Source organism: Pseudopipra pipra, chromosome 9 (assembly GCF_036250125.1).
Source record: "Pseudopipra pipra isolate bDixPip1 chromosome 9, bDixPip1.hap1, whole genome shotgun sequence".
In the NCBI taxonomy this organism is placed as follows: Eukaryota; Metazoa; Chordata; class Aves; order Passeriformes; family Pipridae; genus Pseudopipra; species Pseudopipra pipra.
The window spans coordinates 23,221,349-23,242,767 of record NC_087557.1 but is presented as its reverse complement, the minus strand read 5'-3'; the positions used below and the strand labels follow the sequence as shown (position 1 = coordinate 23,242,767).

At 38.8% G+C, this 21,419-nt stretch overlaps 1 protein-coding gene across 1 annotated transcript in view; it reads left to right on the top strand.

Moving 5' to 3' along the window:
- ZFYVE9 (zinc finger FYVE-type containing 9) overlaps window positions 1-21,419 on the top strand; it is a 56,839-nt gene that overhangs the window by 11,954 nt on the left and 23,466 nt on the right. Inside the window, exons 2-8 of the mRNA XM_064665223.1 lie at window positions 3,729-3,833; window positions 8,435-8,539; window positions 9,300-11,377; window positions 16,191-16,290; window positions 19,792-19,968; window positions 20,274-20,443; window positions 21,175-21,298. Coding sequence (XP_064521293.1) covers window positions 8,470-8,539; window positions 9,300-11,377; window positions 16,191-16,290; window positions 19,792-19,968; window positions 20,274-20,443; window positions 21,175-21,298 — 2,719 coding nt within the window. The 5' untranslated portion in view covers window positions 3,729-3,833; window positions 8,435-8,469. The remainder of the gene's footprint in view (window positions 1-3,728; window positions 3,834-8,434; window positions 8,540-9,299; window positions 11,378-16,190; window positions 16,291-19,791; window positions 19,969-20,273; window positions 20,444-21,174; window positions 21,299-21,419) is intronic.

Here is a 21,419-nt window from a genome sequence, read left to right as displayed (position 1 = left end):
AGTCTGCTCTTTGGTGCATTTACATTGGGTAGTAGGAACATCAGCAAATTATGGGAAGTAAAGCTGAAGGATACTTGGTCATCTGGAGCTTTTGGTGCAGGGAAAGGATTAGCAACAATCGTATCTTGTTTATATTTGTTACATTTTATCTCTTGCTGCTGCTGTTAGTGTTTCTTATGAAATGGGTTTGTAGTGAGTTTTGATGGGATTTTCTAATCCTGAGCTGTGGTTTAGACCACGTATTTTTAAAAAATTCTGTTGTCATTTGCTGAGTATCCTTTAATAAATTAGAATTTTGAAAACTATCATTCTCTTCTCTGGTTGCATTGCATGACTGCTGCTTTGATTATTAATAGAACACTGCATTTTGAAATGTTTCATTTGGGGCCTAATCTGAAGTCCTTACCATTGCAGGCATTTTCATGTGTGTGACAGATATTGGTACTGCTGTGTCACAAACTCTTTATAACACTCTATAACGCTTAATAACCTTTGTTTTGGCACACACTAGGTAGAAAGAGCTCCACATTTTGGGACAATATTGTTGGGGGTGTGGTAAATTGCCATTATTGCAAGCATTACATCACTTGAGTGAAGAACCCCCAACTTTTCCACTTGTGAAGATGTAGCTTCCAGAGTAATTGATCAGATAAAGTGATTTATGTTGTATAACTGATGTGTGTCCTGTTTCCCCTCTTGTTTAAGGACTCTGATTTCCTGTTGATGGAACCCTTTGCTATGGGATTTCTTATTGCAGTTTGTATTCCTGCAGAGTTGGGCCCTGAGCACGTCCATGTCCGGAGTCTCTGAATCTCCCATCTGATATTTCAGGGTGTAGACAAGGGATGAAGTAAAGATATCGGCATTGAAATGTGGGTTTGCGTTAGAGATAATGCCTAGTTCAACTAATCTAACCGTAATAAAGTGCCTTAAAATGGCTGCAAATGTCTCCCTGCCTACTCAAAGACATCTTCTCCCCGGTAGCACGTTATAGAGGATCTCTGGTGTAGTTAGGAGTTGGATCTTTGCCAGTAGATGGAAGCATTTTTTAGCATCTCTTCAAGCTTTGAGCATTTTCTGCATTATATATTTTAACATAGTATCAGAATTGCTTCTTTTTCAGTCTCTTTCCATTTATTATAAACTATTCCAATTTGTGCTACTTCAGATTACTTCCATTTAATGTTGTAAACATTTTTTACATTCCTTTTTTTGTGGAAGATATTTCTAATTTTATACTCTCAGAGTTCTTTGCTTCTCTTCTTCATCACTTTTTTATTCTGTGCACGTCTCAGCTTGTCAAATTTCTCTTCAATTTCTGTTTTGCTTTTGCAGTAATTGGTAGTTGCCTTCTTGGAGTTCCTGAGGGAAATCAGACATGGAGGGTATAACCAGAGCAGCACCTGAGTGATGCCACTGTAGGGCAGGAGACAGAGATGTTCAGCAACCACAAGCAGAATAGATAAGACACTCAACTGCTCAAAGCAGCAAACTGGGCCAGCAGAGATACTGGGCCTCCTCCCTTTGCAATGATGTCTCAGTGGGCCCATAAATTTTAGGTGGAAATGTGTGTATTTTTTTTCAGGTGCGATGGAACCCCTTTTTTAGCAGTGTGTGTGAGATTCGTGAAAAACCTAATAATCCTGAGGTTATATGTTGTTGTGAGTATTCTTGACTCTCATTTGTAGTTATTCTTTTTGTGCCAGGTTTTTATTTAAATATACTTCTCTTACATTAAATTCTTACTGAAAAAATAGTTTGTGTCTGTTGCCAACTTGTTTTGCTTTTTCATGAAACCCATACGTTATAATTTACTTTTTTTTTTTTAATTGCTTTTTGTTTAAACATATTACATTCATATCTGTAAGCTTGCTTTGATTTTTGCATTGATCTTTGGAAGGGAAAATGGCTACTGAGAGTAAATGTTGAACTGTAAACAAAAAGCTCCAGGACCTCCAGGTAATAGCTCTTCCAAGCTTGCTTTGGAGACTGGGAGCCATTGATTAGATCTGTGTTCTTCTGTGCAGAATGGTTACGGACAAAAAAGTCATTACCTGAGAAGAATGGAACAAGGAGAGCGGAGCAGGATGAAAACAATGAATAATAAAGCTGCACTGTTGCCCTGAGTATCACTGCCTAGAAGGCTTGGTGGCTCAGGGCACTGGTGTCAGCACAGGTTCAGCTGGGGGTTGCCGGGTCTGATCCGTTTCTGATCGGGGGAGGTTGAACTTTGTGGTTAATGTGTGACTGGTTCGTGTGAAATGTGTCCAGTGTTCGGGACGCAGCTGACAGGCCTTGTCATAAATCCCAGGCAGAATTGTCATTAATTGATCTGTCTTTTCAAAGGGGTCATGCAAACTGAATCATTTTCCTCCACGAGAGGAGAGGCCATGGTGGTGGTACAGAGAACCTTCCCCACTGCCACACTACATGACAGGCCTTGAAAAAACTTACTCTGAAGCCTTTCAGTGGAATTAAATTTCCTTCACTCCATTTTTGCATGCATAGGAAGCCTGTAGAAGAACATTGTAATAAGATAATATCTACTATTTCTCAAATATCCAAAATTTATCTTAGTTTATAGAGGTGGAAGTATATATATAGCATCAGAAATTGTATACAGGAAGAGTTCTCTTGGCATCCAAAGCTGTGGGATTCTGAGTTTGGAAACAGTACTACTCAGAGTGTTACTGTTCAGTTCATTAGTTTCCTGGAATTATTACTGTAGCTTATTTCTGAAAAGAATAATAAACAACCCTGGGAAAATTGTAGTGTAACATTCAATATTGCTTTCATACATGGAGAACTGATTTTTTTTTTATTTTTAATTCTGTTCATTTTGCTGGAGGTTTAAGATTTTTTTCTAACGTGCTGCAGCTTCATCAGAGCACTAATAAATATTTCAACTACCTAACAGGTCAAAATGCCAGCACCAGCAAACCTTAACACATGAATTTAACTTATCTTACTCCTTGTTGCACTTTTTGTTATAAGCTCAGTCTGTTTTCTCTGCCCGTGGCTGTGTGGGATTTTTGAGCTATGCTGACTGTTAAGATGCAGCCTGTGAAAATGAGCACCTGACCTACAGAAATGCTGTAGTTAGGAGAGCAAAACAGTTTCTTCTGAAGACCTTTTTTTTGGTCTTCCCTGCTACTGAATGTTGATGCTGTTGTATTTTTTGTGAGAAGAAGCCTTTAGGAAATGAAGGGAGCCTAAGATTGTAGGGGAAATAATTTGAAGACAAAAACCAGTTGTTTAGCTCTAACAAAATCAGTGGGAAGCTGATGAATACAGTTTACAGAATTCAGAGGGCTGTGAATTTTTGTTGAGTATCAAAGCTACTAGCTCTTTATTTTTGGAAGGCCTATTGTAGTGTAATATAATTAATTTCAGAGTCTGGTTTATAAATTGTTACAGTCAAGGTCATCAGGAATGCAAGGACAGTTGGAGTTGCTGCCTTACTCTGAGGATTTACAGTTAAGTGAAGAATAATAGTAGGTAGGCAGCAATGTGGGGTTTATTAGCAACATTTTTCACCAGACTATTGGAGAGCAATAGTGGCATAGTGCACAGATCCCTGAATTTAAAGCTGCAAACCTAATCCAGATCCTTGGAAACTTGCAGCATTTGGCAAATGTGCCTGTGCTGACTGCAGTCATGTGTTGAAAAAAGCATGGTTTGTGGTGGAATTGCCAATCATAAAATACACATTTGTATTTTCTTTCTAGGATCAAGTAGAACACCCCAATTCAGCAGAGCTGGCTGGTTGTGCTGCAGTCACCATGAGGAGGCAGGGGGGCATTCATTTCCTAACATATGTGTAAGAGAAAAAGGTAAGAGGCAAGTTCTGCTTTAGAATATAATGCTTCATTATGTACCTGAAATACACAGGGGGTTATTGTATTCTTATGGATATATGTTTATATACATAGAATTTATGTGTGGATGTATCTCATATAGACAATGATGGAGTATTTTTAACATTTTGTTATTTTGTTTTTTACTGAGAGTAATTGCCTTGTTTTAGTGCAAAGATTGTGTCTTCTTCTGTTTGGGAGGGGGGGAGGTGGGCAAAGTCTTCTTGCTCAGCCTGTGCTGTAGACAGATCTCATCAGTTAAAAATACAGCTATTCCTGGACTCTGAACAAAGTGTTCTTCACAGCAAAGGTGCTTGGCTGCTTCCCTGCAAGGGCAGGTAATACACAGATCACCAAAGGGAGCTGGAACAATGTTTGGACTTGACTATTGTTTCTTGGGATTGAAGGAAGTCTTTAGGAGTACCAGACCTAATAAATTAGTTTGCCCAGTTGATCTGTAGTTCCACGTGGTCATGCTGTGGGAAAATGACATTTTCTGGCTATCTGATTTTTATCAGGAAGAAAAAGCAATGTTTGGTTTCCGTTTGATCATATCCCTTGTGACTTCCATCTTAGGAGCTTTTCATGTATACTGTTGTTGAGGACTGTAATAAACTATTTGAACATTTTGTTTAGTAAGAGATTACTGAAACATGTAGGTTCACAGTTTCATATTGCAAGAGTAGGCTCCACAGGACAGCATGATAGAAAATCCTGAGATCTTATTCTGCTTCTGTACATACTCTCTGATTTTTAGGCCTTTGCTGTGAGGCTCGTAGTTGTATGTTGATATTATTTCCTTTGGTGCATTTTTTATTATAAAGTTTTAATGTAATTGTGTGCTGGTCATCCACTGTTGAAGACAATTTGAAAGACTTAGGGCTGTCGGTTCCTGTGGTGAAAAAATCCTGCGGGTAGTTTAGGATGTGCAGTGTGGAACATCGTGGGTTACATAATTCCTTATCACAGAGACCAAAACAAATCTGATTCTTGCTGCTTTGCAGGTGCAACACAAGGCCAGTCTCTTGGTACAGCTCATTCCTCAAGAAGGAGCTGGCATGTGGGATATCTGAGGCAGTCTCTAAGGTCAAGCCTGTTCAGAAAAGCATCTAATTTTAAGGAAGGTTTTTCTGTCCTTTATTTCTGTCTCCTTCCCTCCCCACTATTCAGCTAAAGTTTGCTTTATGTCTGAGTGCAGTGGTGATGAGGGTGGTGATTCTGGGTACATATGACACAGACATTCTGGGACATGCACCTTTGTACTTAGACATCAGGGGACAGCAGAGCATGTAAACTTCATAAAACATAAATACTTAAGTTTTAGGAAAGAAGGTGGTGATAAGCCCATGCTGTTGTATGAAGAAATTGATAAGTAAAACACAGAGTTTCTGAATTATGCATGATCTGTGATCCAACAGGAGCTTGAAAATAATCTGATCTGACAGGCTGCATGTTTTAATCTGCTTTTTGCCCTGGAAGACAGAAGATAATTCTGCAATGGGTAACAAGTGGTCTTGGGTTCTGAACTGACTATACCAGTGGATGGTACCATTGTATTAATCTTTTTTTGTACACACAGTTAAAATAAAATATATAACTTTAATATTTAATGGGTTTTTTTGCCTGTAGTTAGTCTGTTCTGCCAAATCTTTGCATGGAGGACTGTATTTTTGAAAAACCATCTTATGCTTTTCACTCATTGGTAGTTTATGTCTCCTTCTCCTTGCACTGGCACAATATCCTCTCCTTCATGTTGTTCATCCCAATATATACTAACTTAGGAAGTGTCTCCTTTTTGGCAGCTTGCAGCTACAGTTGCCACTGAAATTTCTTCCTGATTTACTCTCAGTTTTATTCTCCCTTTGAGTTGTGTGTTTGCTCCTGAGCTTCTCTCCATGCTATGACTTAGAATAGATGAGCAATACTGCAGAGTACAACTTATACAACTATTAAGGATCTTTTAAAAATGTCATTTCAACCTTTGTACTAAGAGGAACTTTGGGACTAGAATAATTCCAGGAGTCTTTATAGTGGCACCTGTGGGTTGCAGTCAAAAGTTTCAAAAGACCTGTAAAGGAATATGCTTCTTTTTCTTTATGTTAGGTATTTCGCAAAAATATTAAAAATAAAATTAAATTATAAAGCACAGGGAAAACAGCTACCTAATTATTACAGCATGCTGTGTTAGAGCATTTTATTTTGTGTTTTGATCTTGAGTTGCTGGCTGTGGAGAGCTGAAGCATTAGATCTTCAACTGGCAAAAAAATGAGTTGCTGACAATGTATAATCAGGAAACGTCGCTGGGATCTGTTCGAACACAAGGACTTGTCCTCCTTTTCTGTCAGACAGAGGGCATTAAGGACTTCTGTGGCTTTGGCAGTGTGTTTTGCCCTTGGACAGAAATTTCTAGAAAAGCTTCTGGGATTGTTGTGTTCTTTAATGTAATGATAATAATTTTAGATGTTAGACCTGAAGATTTGCAGCTGACCTTTTCTGAGCAATACCTCCTTGTGCAGACAATGAGATCTCATTTAGTGTGGCTGTCAGCTTAGTGACTGTGAGTTTAAAAATAAAAGGTTCTCCATATATCCTGGTACATCAGTAAGTGAAATAACAATGGTGATATAAAAGGTCTTTTCTCTGTTCAGCTGGAACTCACGAACACAAAAATTTTGTGTGACGTTTTTCAATCCTGCAGTGCTTCACTGACAAATACTCTTCACATCACTGACCTCAGTGGTAGGACATTGCCTAGGAATAATTATTCATGTCTTCATCAATTGTTTGCTAGGCAGGAATGTTATTATAATGTAAATGAAATACGTTATAAATTGATGTGAAATTATATGGTATTTTGTACAAAACAGTCTTTTTGAGACTTCTGAAATGCAGCCTGTGATCAAGGTGCCCAGCTTTTCCATTGCTTGTGTTATAACCTGTGCATCATGTAAATTATATGGGCATGCATCTATTTTCTCTGCAGGAGTTATCTAAAATCCCAGATCAGAGGACAAATCTGGGAGTTTGTAAGCTGAGAAATCTAGTTTATCTCTGAATTTTTTTTGCAAAATAGTCTTGTTTCTGTTGATGCTTTTTTGCAACTTTTAAGTTACTGGTTTACTTTAAAATTAACTCTTGTATATATCTTTAAAATGTGATTTAATCTGATTATAACATGATTTAGTCTGATTATATTAAAAAGCAATATATTTATGTTGTATCATGATCACCCTTTGAAACAACCATCTATCAAATTTGAAGTCAACCATAAAAACTTGAAGTCTGCATTTTGTGATATTTTGGTGCACAACTTTGTACCAGTAACCTAATTATAGCTGTTGCCCATAACAAATACAAAACCACATTCAGTGCTGTAGTAATGCAAATACAGGTGGTTGATGTTTTCCTCAATCCAAGTATTCTGGTGGAGATGGTAAAGTATTGTTTTAGACTGGAAACTTCTCTGCTGTGTTTGTTGTGTCTGTTGTATCTGTGCTGTAAGAGAGCAGGTTTTTAATTAAGCTGTCTGGTCTAACACTGCTCCATACTGCAAAACAAGGTTCTCACCCTCTCCCCCTCCACTGCCTTATTTCACAACAGTGAAAGCCAGCTCTGAAGAGAATAAGGCTGTTTTGGGTGATGTTCAGAGAACAGATCAAATCAAGGTCTCTCTGTGGTATATAGGTTATGGCACACATTTCCCAGGGAAAATGTCTTTGCTGGTAGTGAATGTTTGGAAAAACTGAATCTGGATGTTGTCTTGTTACAAGTCTTTGGAAGAAAGAAGTCCCTATTCCTACTGCTAGGGCAAAATGTTATTTATTGTGTGAAGATAGAAAGTTATGTAATGATTTAGGGTTGAGTTTTTGATTTTGTTTTGTTTTTTTTTTTTCATTTCTCCCTTGTCGTCTTCCTCTGTAGCCTGAGAGCATGATGTTTTGATGACACTATTTACTTGTGTGCATTTTTCTAGATTTCCAGTGCCTGCCTTTCAGGGAAACAAGGATTATTAAAGCAGACATTTTAAGAGCCAGCACAATTCAAGTAACACCCATTAAGTCCCTTACCAACTTTTACAACTATGAATCTTTGAAGCATCTCTGGGAATTGAGGAGTGACACAGAATACTGCTAGGCTAGTATACATTAAAAAATCAGAAGCACAGGGAGTTTAAACTACTTGTTCAAAGCCACATGAGCTAACTGGTGGTAGCACAGAACTGAAAGTCAGGTCTTCAGATTGTTAGTTGGCCTTTCTGGTTCTCTAGACTGGTTTTTTCTGACTGGTGTCAGAGCAGTTTTGCTCTTACCATTATGGTGATTCTGATGGCCAGACACATTAATGTGAGAGACTGGAGGTAATAAAATCCAGAGCAAGTTTGGGGAGGTTGTTAATCTGAATCAAGCAAGTTTAAGCACACAAATAATTTTTATTCCTGGAAAATACTTTTGATTTATGTATGTAATGTATGTAAAATTTGATTTCCAAAGGACTTTTCCCCTTAAATCAGGACACTGGGTAGTGGAACACTGCTTGACTGAAGGTTAAGTATCTGATTGTAATTTGTTCTCTGGCAGGTTCAGACAAGGATCTGGTGGTCGTTCCCTGACAAATGGAGAACTATTTCCAAGCAGAGGCATATAACCTCGATAAGGTTTTAGATGAATTTGAGCAAAATGAAGGTGAGTCATTTTGAACAAGATTGTAGATGCACATCAGATGTATTCTACAGAGAGCAGTATTGAAGAGGCAGAGATCTGTGACACTCTTTTTGGTTTTGAGTTGCAAATTAATCTCAGAACTTGCAAAAAACATCTGTTAATTTTGCATGGTATGCCTTCAGTGTTTCTTAGTATTCTCTTCTGTTTCCATTAATCTTGTTTACTTTTGTAAAATCTCTCACTCTTTTAATAGCAAATGCTCTGTACACTTTTAAAGAAAGGTTTTGTGAAGCTGAATCTCAGTAGCAATATTTAAATCATTTATTTTAAACAAATCAGGCAAAACTTATTTTAAGCTTCTTTTGCAGAAGTGTTTTATTAGAGCACATAAATCATATAATGAAAGTTATCCTTGAAGGATTAAATTTTTTGCTTAGTCTAATTGCTAATTCTGTGCTGTCAAGGAAGTTGAACATTTTATGGGGGTGAGAGTCTTTCTAGGCACTTCTAGTTGTCTAAAGTACATTAATCAGTACTTTAAAGTTGCAAATTCAACCTGATACTAATTGATGTAGCTCTAAATTCCTGAGTTCCGGAAACATTATGCAATTACACTGCTAATGGTTGATCCAAAAATGTTGGTTATGGCAGACGCGTTTTATTATTGTGCCCGTATTTTGACATCTCTGCATTTATATTTGGGGCATTCTAATGCAACAGAATTAACAGAACCTGTAGCTTCAGCAGCACAGTAAGTTCTCTTATTGCAACCCTTTTCCAGATGCCGCTGTCTCACCTACCGTGCTGGGTGCAAAGTGGAATCAGATCCTAGATCCGCCTTCTCGCCGCCTGTCGTTCAACCCAACCGTGGCCAATGTGAATGAAGCTACAACTCCTAGTGAATGTCAGCAGAGAGTAAAGGCTTTCTCCTTGTCCCATTCAGCGACTACACCAACAGGAGGAGGGGACCACTGTGCTAATGGGAAGGATTTTGGCATAAGCCCAGAGACCCCAGCCATGTGGATTGATGATCAGGCAGCAGCAGACGATCAGTTGATTAAAAGAAACAGTAATCGTGATGATCAGTGTCACACTGTGGAAACAGGGGAAAAGAAATGTGGGAATACAGCTTGCTTGCCAGAGGAGAAAAATGTGCTAGTGGTGGCAGTCATGCACAACTGTGACAGAACACTACAAAGTGGAGATTTGCTGGATTGTGAAAATTACAACAGTGAGTCCCTAATGGACACTATTGGCTTTACACTGGATAATGAGAACCGACAGAGTGACCAGTTGAGTGTTACTGTAAATGGATCCATGGAAAAGGATACAGATACTGAAAAGCAAGTAAACAGGCCATGCACTGAAGATGACTCTGCAAGTCCTTTGGTTAATGCTTCATCTGAAAGCCTGAGCATCGCATGCCCCTCCTCTCGATTAAAGGATGATTTTAATATGAGTAAGGATTCACTGTTTTCAGAAGCTACAACTGCAGGGATCAATGCAGTGACTCTCTTACAGAGGCCAGTTGATGGTACTGTTAAAATGCAAGAAAACTGTGTATCAGTTGAAAATTTTACTAGTAAAGCCATTCCTCAGAGAACGGATCTAGAAGCTAAAAACTCTTCTCCTGGTTCCAGTAATGGAAGCTTAATTGTAGAACAGGAAACAACCCAGCAGCTACAGTCTCGCCTGTCTGGGCTCGCTGAAACCTGTCAGCCTAATGTGGCTGGAAGTGGCAATCACAAGGAATGTGTTGCAGAGCAGTTTGGCCCTGAGGATGTTGGTGCCACTGAAAGCGAAGTCATTGAATGTGATAAAAACCTCGGCACAACGGAATTGCTCGGCACGGCAGAATGTTACCCTGAATCTCAGGAGATGACTAATTGGGAACTGACAAAGTTGAATGAGATGAACAATAAGCAAACTCTAGGAGAGAATGAAAGACCTTTGCAGACCAAACAGCCTGATGATGCATGTGGTAATAGCAAAGAAGGTGGAGATGGGGCGATGGAGGCAGGCATAGACTTAAAGGGGACTGGTATAGACGAGCTTGAAGGGCCCAGTCTCTCTGATGTGATGGCTACATCAGCAGCAAGCTCTCTGTCTAATGGTTGTGATTCCTATGGAATGCAGAACCCAGTTGTTGCTCATGTTCCAAAGACTTTACCCTCCAAGGAAGACTCGGTAACAGAGGAAAAGGAGATTGAGGAGAGCAAGTCAGAATGTTACACTAATGTTTATGAACAGAGGGGAAATGAGACCACAGAAGGGAGTGGTCTTATTTTAAACAGCACTGGTGACCACATAAAGAAAAATTATTTACATAATCTTTGCAGTCAGGTTTCATCCATGCAAGGGCAAACTTCACCAAAACCAGTGACTAATCTGCAATATATCAGTGTTCCTTTTGGTGGTGCAAGACCTAAACAGCCTACAAATCTGAAACTGCAGATTCCGAAGCCATTGTCGGACCACTTACAAAATGATCTTATTCCCCCAAATTGTGGAGGTAATAGTAAAAACAAAAATGTCTTTGGTAAGACACAGTTAGGGGATACAGCAGACACGTTTCCTGGTGAAACATCTTCAAATGCCTCTGGTACTGGTACTAATGGGGAACATTTGGATGAGTATGAATCTGGAGTCTCTAATAGTTCGTGCCTTGCAGTAGCCCCAGATAGTCCAGATAATGATCTCAGAGCTGGTCAGTTTGGAGCTCCAGCCAGAAAGCCTTTTACGACTTTGGGTGAGGTGGCTCCAGTGTGGGTTCCAGATTCTCAAGCACCAAACTGTATGAAATGTGAGGCCAGATTTACATTCACCAAAAGAAGGCACCATTGCAGAGCTTGTGGGAAGGTAAGTTCAGATTTTGTGAGTAGCTCAAAACACTGTTGGTTTTTTTTCCTGATACTGCACAACATCAGATCAGAGGGCTTTCTAAGCCACTGGCTATAGTTACTTGTGGCATCTCTTCCTAAAAATCCATGTTTGAGTGAAGGGAAAAAAAGAGTTTCTAAGCTCTGATCTATTTAGAGTTCTAATAAAGAATAACTGATTGTTATTAGCCTGTATGAGCAGTGTATTGGTTGCAATGATCATCATCATTGGGTTTATGTTGAACTCTTATAAAATGGCAAAGTGCAGGAAACTAGTTTACAGAAATTACTGCATCAATAACCCCATTAAAGATACTGAAACATCCTGCTTTGGACTAAAAGTGTGCTGTTGAATTGCAGGCATTCCTGCTGGAATGGCTGATCAACTTCATTCTTTTCAGTCTTCTTTCCTAACTTTTCTCATATTGCTTACACTTCTTAAAATAATATTTACATGTTTTGAAACATACATTCACTCCTGGAAAAAAAACAGTAAATGATCTGTAACCAGATATGTGTGCACATGGTGAGAAATTTTGTAATTAAGACAACTAAAACATAATTTCTGTATCACCTTTTGTTGTGTAAGAAATATTTTAGTATCGAGGGGTTTTAAAACTTTTATCTGTGTGCCATCTATGTAAACACAAATTCTTATGTGATGAGTTTATGGTGAATGATTAACTTGTAAAGTATTTCCAAATATCTTTTTACTGAAATACATGTCAGTGGCATAAGTAAGAAGTTAGGGGAAAAATGATGATTCAAAAGCAGTAAACTAACACTCTTGTCAAGTAGGTATTAATTAGTATTTTAAAAAGAAATACTAAAACTAAGAACTAGAGTAAAGATAGCTTTGGTTCATTTAGGCCTTACTCAAAGGTTTCTGAAGTTGATTGAAAGACCTCCTGATTGCTCTGGGTGATAATTTTTGCTACCAGAAGAGTGCAGGAAAGCAGAATGATGTGAATAAAGGACCTCAAATAAGCACATCTATGAGGAAAGCTCAAATCCTCATGCCAGCTGTTTCTGGAAGCAGAAACCCCAGGCTTGCTCCTCTGTAATGGAATATGTATGTGTCCCTTCTGTCCCTGTGTGATCAAAATGCACAGCGTTCCATCTCTCACTGCAACACCAGCAGGTTTTCTTCAAATTTGATTTTGAGACATGCTGAACAGTCTTTCCCAGGACACTTTTAAAACCTAAGCAGACTTTCTTTATGCACTGGTCCAGGACTTCCAGGTGCTTCTGCCCATCCTGTTGCAGGTTGGTTGCAGTGAAGTCCTGATGTGGAACCAGTCACCACAGGTGATCAATAAACATCATATAAAGCACATGTCTGCCTTTTGTGTAGAGGCCTCATTCTTCTTCTCGTTGCAGTTAAGGAGAATCTGTAAGGCAGAATGTCCATCATTTTAGCTTTGATATATTAACTTATACTGTCAGTTATTTAGGTCGTTCTTCTGGATTTGGTTTTTTTGAGTTTAACAAATATCACTTCAATTTTCATTTACAGTAATGTTTTCTAATTATTTTTGTGTTTTAAACAAGTTCATTGCTTGGATTTAATTGCTTCTTTGTAATGACTGTAATGAAGCCCTGGATTGCACAAATGAATGTGCAGAAAATGAAAATATCTATAAAAAATAGATAAAAACTGCAATGCTAGAGCAGAGTGGTTTTTTTTCTTTTTTTTCTCTCCTTTTTTTTTTTTTTTTTACATTATTCTGACAAACCTTGATAAGAACAACCAGTGTTGTTTTGGATTATATGTGGGGAATGGATAAAAAAAAAGGTCCCTCTGCTCTGTTTCTGAGCTGTGAAAAGTCACATAGTGGTATCAGTGTTAGAATAATCCTCAGAATGGATTGTTTTTAGAAGCCTTGGTTAGCTAATGTTTGTCTGGGCCAAATTTGCACAAGTGCAGCCAAAAGATGTGGCAGAAAGCACTGCTTAATAAATGCTGAGAATCAGTGTAAGTCAAATAGTACTTAGCACTTACTGCAAATTGCTTCACATCCTTCATTCCTGTAAGGGTTCTGGGCAGAGAGAGACCAAAGGCTTTGACAGGCAAGCACTGATGGATGTGGCTGCAGTGGCTGGAGAAATAAATACCTGTTCTCAAGTGTCTGAATCTCCCCTAAGGAGCTGGGGAGGCATTGTCTTCAACTCTTCAATTATTTGTTTCTAGGAGAAGTCACAGGTCTCAATATTTTGAACACAAGCTTTAGCACAGCAGATTCTTTTAAAGCCTTCTCAGCATTGTGGCAAATTGCTATGGTAGGGGTGAATGTACCTGTTTCATTTGGGAATGAACATTGCATTTAAAAATAGTTGAGTGGCACCTGGGAAGTCTGTCTCGATTTTTAATTTCAGGATAATAATTGCAAAGTTAATGGAAGATATGAGCCTCATGCGATTGGTAGGAAGTAATACACTTACAGTAAATTTTGAATTAAGAACCTGAAGAATGTGTGTGAACACATTCATAAATGATATGTATTTATATATAACTTTATATACAAATTATATATATTTATGTACTTTATGTTGTCAGATGAAATTATAATCCTTGATAGGAAAACCAGAAAACTTGTATGCAATCTTTTTTACCGGCAACCAAAACCATATTTTTCCACTAAAATATAAAAAGACCCACCAATTCCCCTAGCAACTAATGCTTTAACAACTCCCAGTGAACCTGAAAACCCTAGTAACATCAAATTTTGCTTTGACACTGCTGTTATTTTTTTATAGCATGATATACTGAGATAATGACTTGAGGATTATAACAAGTCTGACTTGTCAGTGGATTGTGTTCTCTGCATTACTGCTCTTAAAGGCTGATGCAGCCTTACAGAGGGTGCAGCCTTGGAGAGGGTGTCCTGTCACTGTTTCTATTTTCTCTTTTAATGTTTAGATCATTGCATTTGGGAGCTTTGCTGAATGCACAACATGTTGTTTGATAAAGGGTCCTAAATTAGATATTAATTTGTGTCGGTCCTTCGTTTATGGTTGAAGACATTGATTTTTCCATGTTCAATACTGAATGAACTTCTGACTGGAAGTTTTGCCGATGTCAAATGTCTCTAAAATATGCTGTGATGTTGTTATTAATATTCCCTAGAATGCTTGTAAATTGGGTTAAGGTGTAAATGCAGAAATCAGATTTTCAAAGTACATTTGCTTTTTTTTTAAAAAAGGTTTTTACATATGTGAAGAGGTGGGTTTATTTTTGCATGGAAATGCCAGTGTATACTTACTCATATCTTGGTTTTGAAATGTTTCACTTGACATAAGTAGGAAACATTTAAATTGGTTGTAGTTAGACAGGGTGAGCTCCTTCTTCACATTGGATTTTCAGTGCTCATGGTGAGCTCAGAACTTAGATTTGCTTGTTTTAAACATTTTCCACTAAAAGACTGCAAATAACAGGCTGCAAAGTAGTTGTAATTTGGTGTGATCTTTAACTTGTATGAAATTTAATTAGTCTTACACATATTTGTATATGAGAATTCTATGTAGTTTCTTGTCTGTATTACAGAAATAATGTTGCTGAAGTGATGGAGTGATTTGATTTAGAAAGCATTACAGATCATAGTAATGCACAGTGGATTGCAGAGATAATACCCACCTATAATTAAAATTTGAAATTCTCTCTTGCTGTGTGAAATCATTTGTTAGGTAACTGCTTCTGTTTCTAGATTTCCTGGGTTTGACACCACCTTTCTGCATGAAATGGATGTTCATCAAGTATCTTCACGTCACCTGAACAATAACCCTGAGGAAATAGTTTCTTTTTAAATAAAGAAAATATTATTATTTCAAACAAATAAGAAATCATTAGGGCACCTGACTTGTCAGTTCTGCAGGATTATAAGAATGCAGTTGCTGCTGTAGGATTATCTCTGCATGCAAGTGTGTGTTTTGGTGCACGAGCCGCGCTCATGTTTTGTGGTTTTGCTTGTCTGGAGGAAGCCTCAAGCCTGTTCCCTGCCCAAGACTGAGGAGTTATTAGAGCTGGTTCAGGTGAGAAGCACCAGCCCTGCACCTGCATCTCCACAGCACATTGTCCTCCTGGGGCATCCACTGCCTCCTGAGCAGCCAGTGTGTCTAAAATGCAGTTCCCGACTTTTCTCCAGTGTTGTGAAGTTGTAGTGTTTGTAACCATGTCAATATGAGCTTTTTTTTAGATAGATGGAGTAAAATTTTCTTGCAATACTGTCATTCAACTTTCTTAAATGTCTTGGTTTGTATGTTGAACACTTGAAACATTTTGATACTTCACTGTTCAAAGTCTCAACTGAGGAACAGCTTGTTATATATGAAGAGATAAAACAATTAGAGTTGCTAATAGAGATGAATTGTGCTGCTGCAAAGAAAAATGATCTGTTTGAATTAACCTGTGCCATAGCAGTCTTATATATGTGGAAAACTTGTGCATTGATGTATATTTGATTCTAGAAAGTACTCGTGCTCTATGACTGAAGTTAATTCTGTGAGGAACTGTAATGTAGGGGGTATTTTTTACCCATTGTCATTTACGCCAAACATTTTAAAAACAGCCCAGTGCAGTCTCAGGACAATGTGAATTTCTGTTTTCCACAAAATACTGCTGCATCAGGATTAGTGGCACAGGCACGTTGGCAAGTATTGGTCACTGTGGCTTTAGTGGGAAAATACCCATAATTTACCTCTATATTCTGCATATATTTGCAGATATTCTGTTGTCCAAATCCATCAGTTTCTCCCTGTTTTTGCACCACACTTCAGTTGTTTCCCCTTGGTTCCAGGTGTTTTGTGCCGCCTGCTGCAGCCTGAAGTGCAAACTGCTGTACATGGACCGAAAGGAAGCCAGAGTGTGTGTGATCTGCCACTCAGTGCTCATGAATGGTAAGTGGGAAGAGAATACCAGATGTGGCACTTCACTGGTTTTGTATGGAGCTGCAGTGATGCTATTTAAAAAAAAAAAAAAAATCAAAACACTTTATTTGTATGGGTAAGTATTCTCAAACATAAAGGCCCCTGGGAGGCCAGCGTGGAATCCCTGTGGAGAGTGGAGATTTCTAAACTAAATATGGTTGACAAAAGGCAAAAACTGGTAAGGTTACAGTGAGTTTGAAAGCTTTTATTTGTGAATGTTCTACCAGGATTCTAAAAACTGTGATTTAGGGCTTTTTTTGTTTTGTTTTCTTAATTCAGAAGCCTACTCTGTGGCCTTTGCTGCCTGAGTAGATAACCTATTATACTTCGGTATGGAATGCCAAAGAGGAGAGTAATGCAGTTGTGCCTCTTCTAGATGATGCACTGTAGGAGATTGGGAAGGTAGTATTTATCCACAAATTAATCCTACTCTTCTTTCTCCTTAACTCTGTGGTACTGGACTGGGAGGTCTGGTCTAAAAATGGGTCCACGGATGTGGACAACTGAGTTTGGATTGTTGCTTTGGGCACATTACTGGAGAGTCTGTCAAACCCAGGACAGTGCTGTGGCTGAAAGCCTGGTGTGAACATGGGACACAGGAGAGAGTCTGAAGTTGACGTGTAGAACAAACAAAAAGTTCTGTTACCTCTGCTTGGAGTAAGGAAAGACTCTGTTTTTAACCAAAGGGCTCTGGAATGTATTTTGTATGTTGTCCTTTATTGTATTAACACCATAGAGTTGTGGTGTCAATATGGGCAAACACAGTGTTGTTCTCTCTGAGGCCTGTGAAAATTTCCAGACCTTCCTGTGCTGGCAGATACCTTTGGGTAGGTGATTATCTGTCCAGTTGACTTATGTCCATGACACTGAGACAGCTGCTGCTGGAAGAGTCAGCATTCAGTTTTTATGGTTTGAATTGAGAAGGCTGAAAAATTGGATGAGGTTGAGAGAGGACCCATGTGAGTGTTTAAATCATGAGATAACCTGTCTCCTCGTGAGAAATTCCAGGCACTTCATCTCGGGTTTATTAATGGGAAGGTGAATGGGTGGCTTGGTCTCAAGGTATAAATATGTATTGGATAACTGAGACTTGCTGACAGAAGTTAATTCAGTGGTAGATGAAGGTCTGACAGGTGCACTCTTAACATGTCATAGGTAGAATGAGAAATCAGACAAATTCAGGCTCTAAATGCAAACTTTTAGCCATTAGGATAACAAACTATCCTGATAATTACTGAACAGTTTTCACGGAATCTCCTCTGCTGCAAATGATTAGTTAAACTTTGGAGACTTTTGCCAAAGATTGCTGCTGTAATTTTAACCAAAAATTAGTTAGGAAAATTCTGGTTTGTGTCAGCATTCAGACAAGGTAATTTTGACAGTATCTTTACTTATTACTGGATAGTGGATTATTTGGTCTGCAGCCTTCAGAAAGATCTGTTAATTTGTTGAACATCTAGACTAAAACACTAACCTTAGAAGCTCATAGCTTTATTTTTTCTCCAAAAAAGTTCAGTGTTATGCAGGTTTGGTTGAAAGTAACTGAGTGTTTCATCTTGAGATGAAAATCCAAAATTAGTAGACAGTTTCTGTTATTAAACAGGAATAATTTAAAAAAAAAATTCCAAAAATATTAAATATTTCAAATATATTAAAAATTAATCAGTGTGCAGTGGTAGGTTTTAATTATTAATAATTCTTTACTGTAGGCCAGATATGTAAGGTGACAGGGAATTGTAGGTTGTAATATCTAGAAATTAAAACTGAGTCCCAGTAATGACGTTGAAGGGGTGCTAAAATGTTATGTTAAATTTTGAGTCAGAGAAATGAACACACTTCAAGGTGTACAAGAACAGGGAATTACAAATACACCTGGCCAAAGATGGATGCACATTGATGGCAGGGAGCAGTGACACCCCTGCCTGGGTCATTCCAGGGACTGCTGCCTGCCCGGCTGGGCTGGGCCCAGCTGCCTCTGTTCTGTCCCTGCTGCAGGGCTTGTGGGGATGCTCTGGGTTACTGGTTAGTTAACCTGTAGCCTCATGGTCTCCAATCCCTCCTGCTCCTTGCAGTTTTTTTGTCAGTACAGGTTTTGGGGGTATTGCCCCACTCAGTGCAGCAGGTGAACATTAACGTTTGCCCAGTCTTGGAACCAGGGTGGAAATCGCCCTTTAAAAACAACTCTTTGTTTCATTTGGTTGCTCGGTACCTGGTTTGTGTTTCACTGGGTGTGGGAGGAGGGTTCTGTGTTTTCTGGCACTTTTCCATGGCCAGGCTGTGTTCCATCAGTTTCCAGTGCTATTGTTACTCTATTTTCAATTGGTACCTATGCTGGCTTGGCACTTCGCTTGATTTAAAGAAGGCTTTAAAAAAGTTCTGTTACTATGCTATGACTTTTCTAATAAAACGGTCCTACAGATGTAACTTTGTGCATTTTAACATTTTCTTCTTTCAGGACTTTTATTCTAAATGACACAGAATTGCTGTTTAGAAATCGCTTCAGTTTAATTTGTTTTCTCAAATGGAATTTCAATACCATTGACAGGCATTTCACTCTTGGTTTTGCAGGTTGATGGGGGGAAGAAGGAGAATTTGTGTTCTGTTGGGTTCTGTTTGGGTTTTTTTGGTCTTTTTATTTTCACCTTGGTTTTCTGACAATTCATAGTCCAAGGAACCCAAAGATGTACATGCTCTGAGACCTTAGGTGGCACGATATTTATGCCTGACTCAAAGAATGTGTTCACTTATAACATACTAATATGGTTGAAGGTGCAGGCACACATCTGAATTTTCTGGTACCCTGCTACAAACATTACTTACAAGTGAAAAAAGAAGTAGTACTGTGGAGATACAGTCTGTCCCTGTTTTGGATATTTGGAGATTTCCCTGTGATGGATATTTTTGACAAAGAAGTTTTGTGTGTTATTCTTTGGTCAAATTAATTAAGGCTCAAGTCAAGCCTTCCAAATTAAGAGCATAAGGAGGTTTTTTACAGTTAAGGATAAACTGTGCTGATGTGCCATGTATAAAAAGAAATGCAAGGTGCTTTTTATCATGTACAAAAGATAGATGTGCTCAAGTGTTCTGTGGGTTATGAAACATTTCTGATAGGAATGTGTGTCTGTCCATGCAGTTTGATATACATATATATTTCTGTATACATTGAGTGTTTTCAGTAGAATCTTTGAAGAAGAAAGAAAATGGAGCATGAGGAACTAAGCACCACTCAAGTAAAAGTGTATTGTTATAATTTTGAGAAAATATTTCTCTATGAACTGATGGTTTTATTGCACAGGGGCAGTGCTGTTTCTCCTGATATGTTTTTTTTTCCTCAGTTACAGTCTCCTGGGCTTTCACATGAAGGGAAGGTGGCAGGGTCCACACCGACTGCAGCTGGGAACTTAACCCAGTGTTTTGGAGTGTTAGACACCTTCCTCTGTGTTCATGGTTCCTGTTCTCTGTTTGCTTTAGCTCAAGCCTGGGAGAACATGATGAGTGCCTCAAGCCAGAGCCCTAACCCTAACAATCCTGCTGAATACTGTTCTACTATCCCTCCTTTGCAGCAGGCTCAGGCCTCGGGCGCCCTGAGCTCTCCGCCTCCCACTGTCATGGTACCTGTGGGAGTTCTAAAGCATCCTGGAGCAGAAGGTAAGAGGACTTCTTTTTATTTTCAGTTCACCTGTAGCAAGAATTTGGAAAATATCTGCACTTCATCCATTCCAAATACTCTAGCTAATGGCAGTTGTGATATTCCTGCTGTCAGCAGAGACATCAGGTCTTTAAGGGCAAGTAAATTGGTCTCAGCAGTTGTGCTTATACGTGGTGCTACCGTAGGGAATGCACTAGGTGATATCTTAAGTCCCTTAAAGTCCCCATTTCTATTTCTGTACTAAAATTTTCCAGCTAATGTTGCTGTGAGATCTCAAATCCTGTTTCTCTTACATTCTCCCCAGTGGCTCAGCCTAGAGAGCAAAGGCGTGTTTGGTTTGCTGATGGGATATTACCCAATGGAGAAGTTGCTGATGCAGCAAAACTGACAGTGGCTGGGACAACTTCCACAGGAACCTTGGCAGTGTCACATGATCCATCAAAGCCCATGGCCAACAACTCTTTATCAGCAGAAGTAAGAGAGCCTTACACTGTTCACCACTCAAAATACCTCCTTGCCTTGGCCATTGATAGTATATGAGCAAGGAAATCTGCTGAGGCTTGTCTTAGTTCGTTGTGCTGCAAGTGTCCTCCTTATTTTAATGTTTGCAGAGTGCTTAAAAGACCGTGTATTTGGAACTGAAATGAGGTTTTATGGGGCAGAGCACTGACCAGTGTTTGTTGTCTGTGTGGCTTCCAAGTGTTTGGCTAAACAGCCTGTGTGTGAAGGACATTTGTGTAATACACGTTTTCAGAAAGGTGTGTCATGGTCAGTAAGGAGTTTGAAACAGTAAGATTGTCATAGCATGAATCAGAAGAACGCTATGCTTGTCATAAAATGATGTATGCAGGCAAGTGCAGATATAGTATAACAATGTGAAGTCCACCATACCACATGTGAGTGGAACTGAGACTCCACAAAAAATTCTGATAGGTACATACAGGTTTTGTGAAGAAATGGAGGTGTGTGGTGATAGATAAGGGAGCTGCAGTCTCTGTCTAAGCAGACTTTTCAGTAGTAGTTCACATACAGGAGTCATCACACGATCATCTATTGTTAAAGAGCCAAATTACTTGGTGTTGCTGGTTCTCCCGCAGACACAGACTCCTTCACCTACATCTGTAGTAATCTAGTCAGCCAGCTCTTCCAGTTTTATCATTATTACTTTTGTAATGTTGTCCTTCCTTGTTGTTTCCTTCTTGTAGACTGATAATGCCTCTGTATTCTCGGGAAATATAACTCAGGTTGGCAGTCCTGTTGGCAGTGCAATGAATCTAATTCCTGAAGATGGGCTTCCTCCAATTCTCATCTCCACTGGAGTAAAAGGAGGTGAGGGTATCATTTGGCAGCTGGCTTTTATGCTTACCAGTTGCAATTAACCTAATGCTTACTGTGTTTGTTTTAAAAATAGGATGCTGGCAATATGCTGAGTATTTGAGGAAATTCTCAC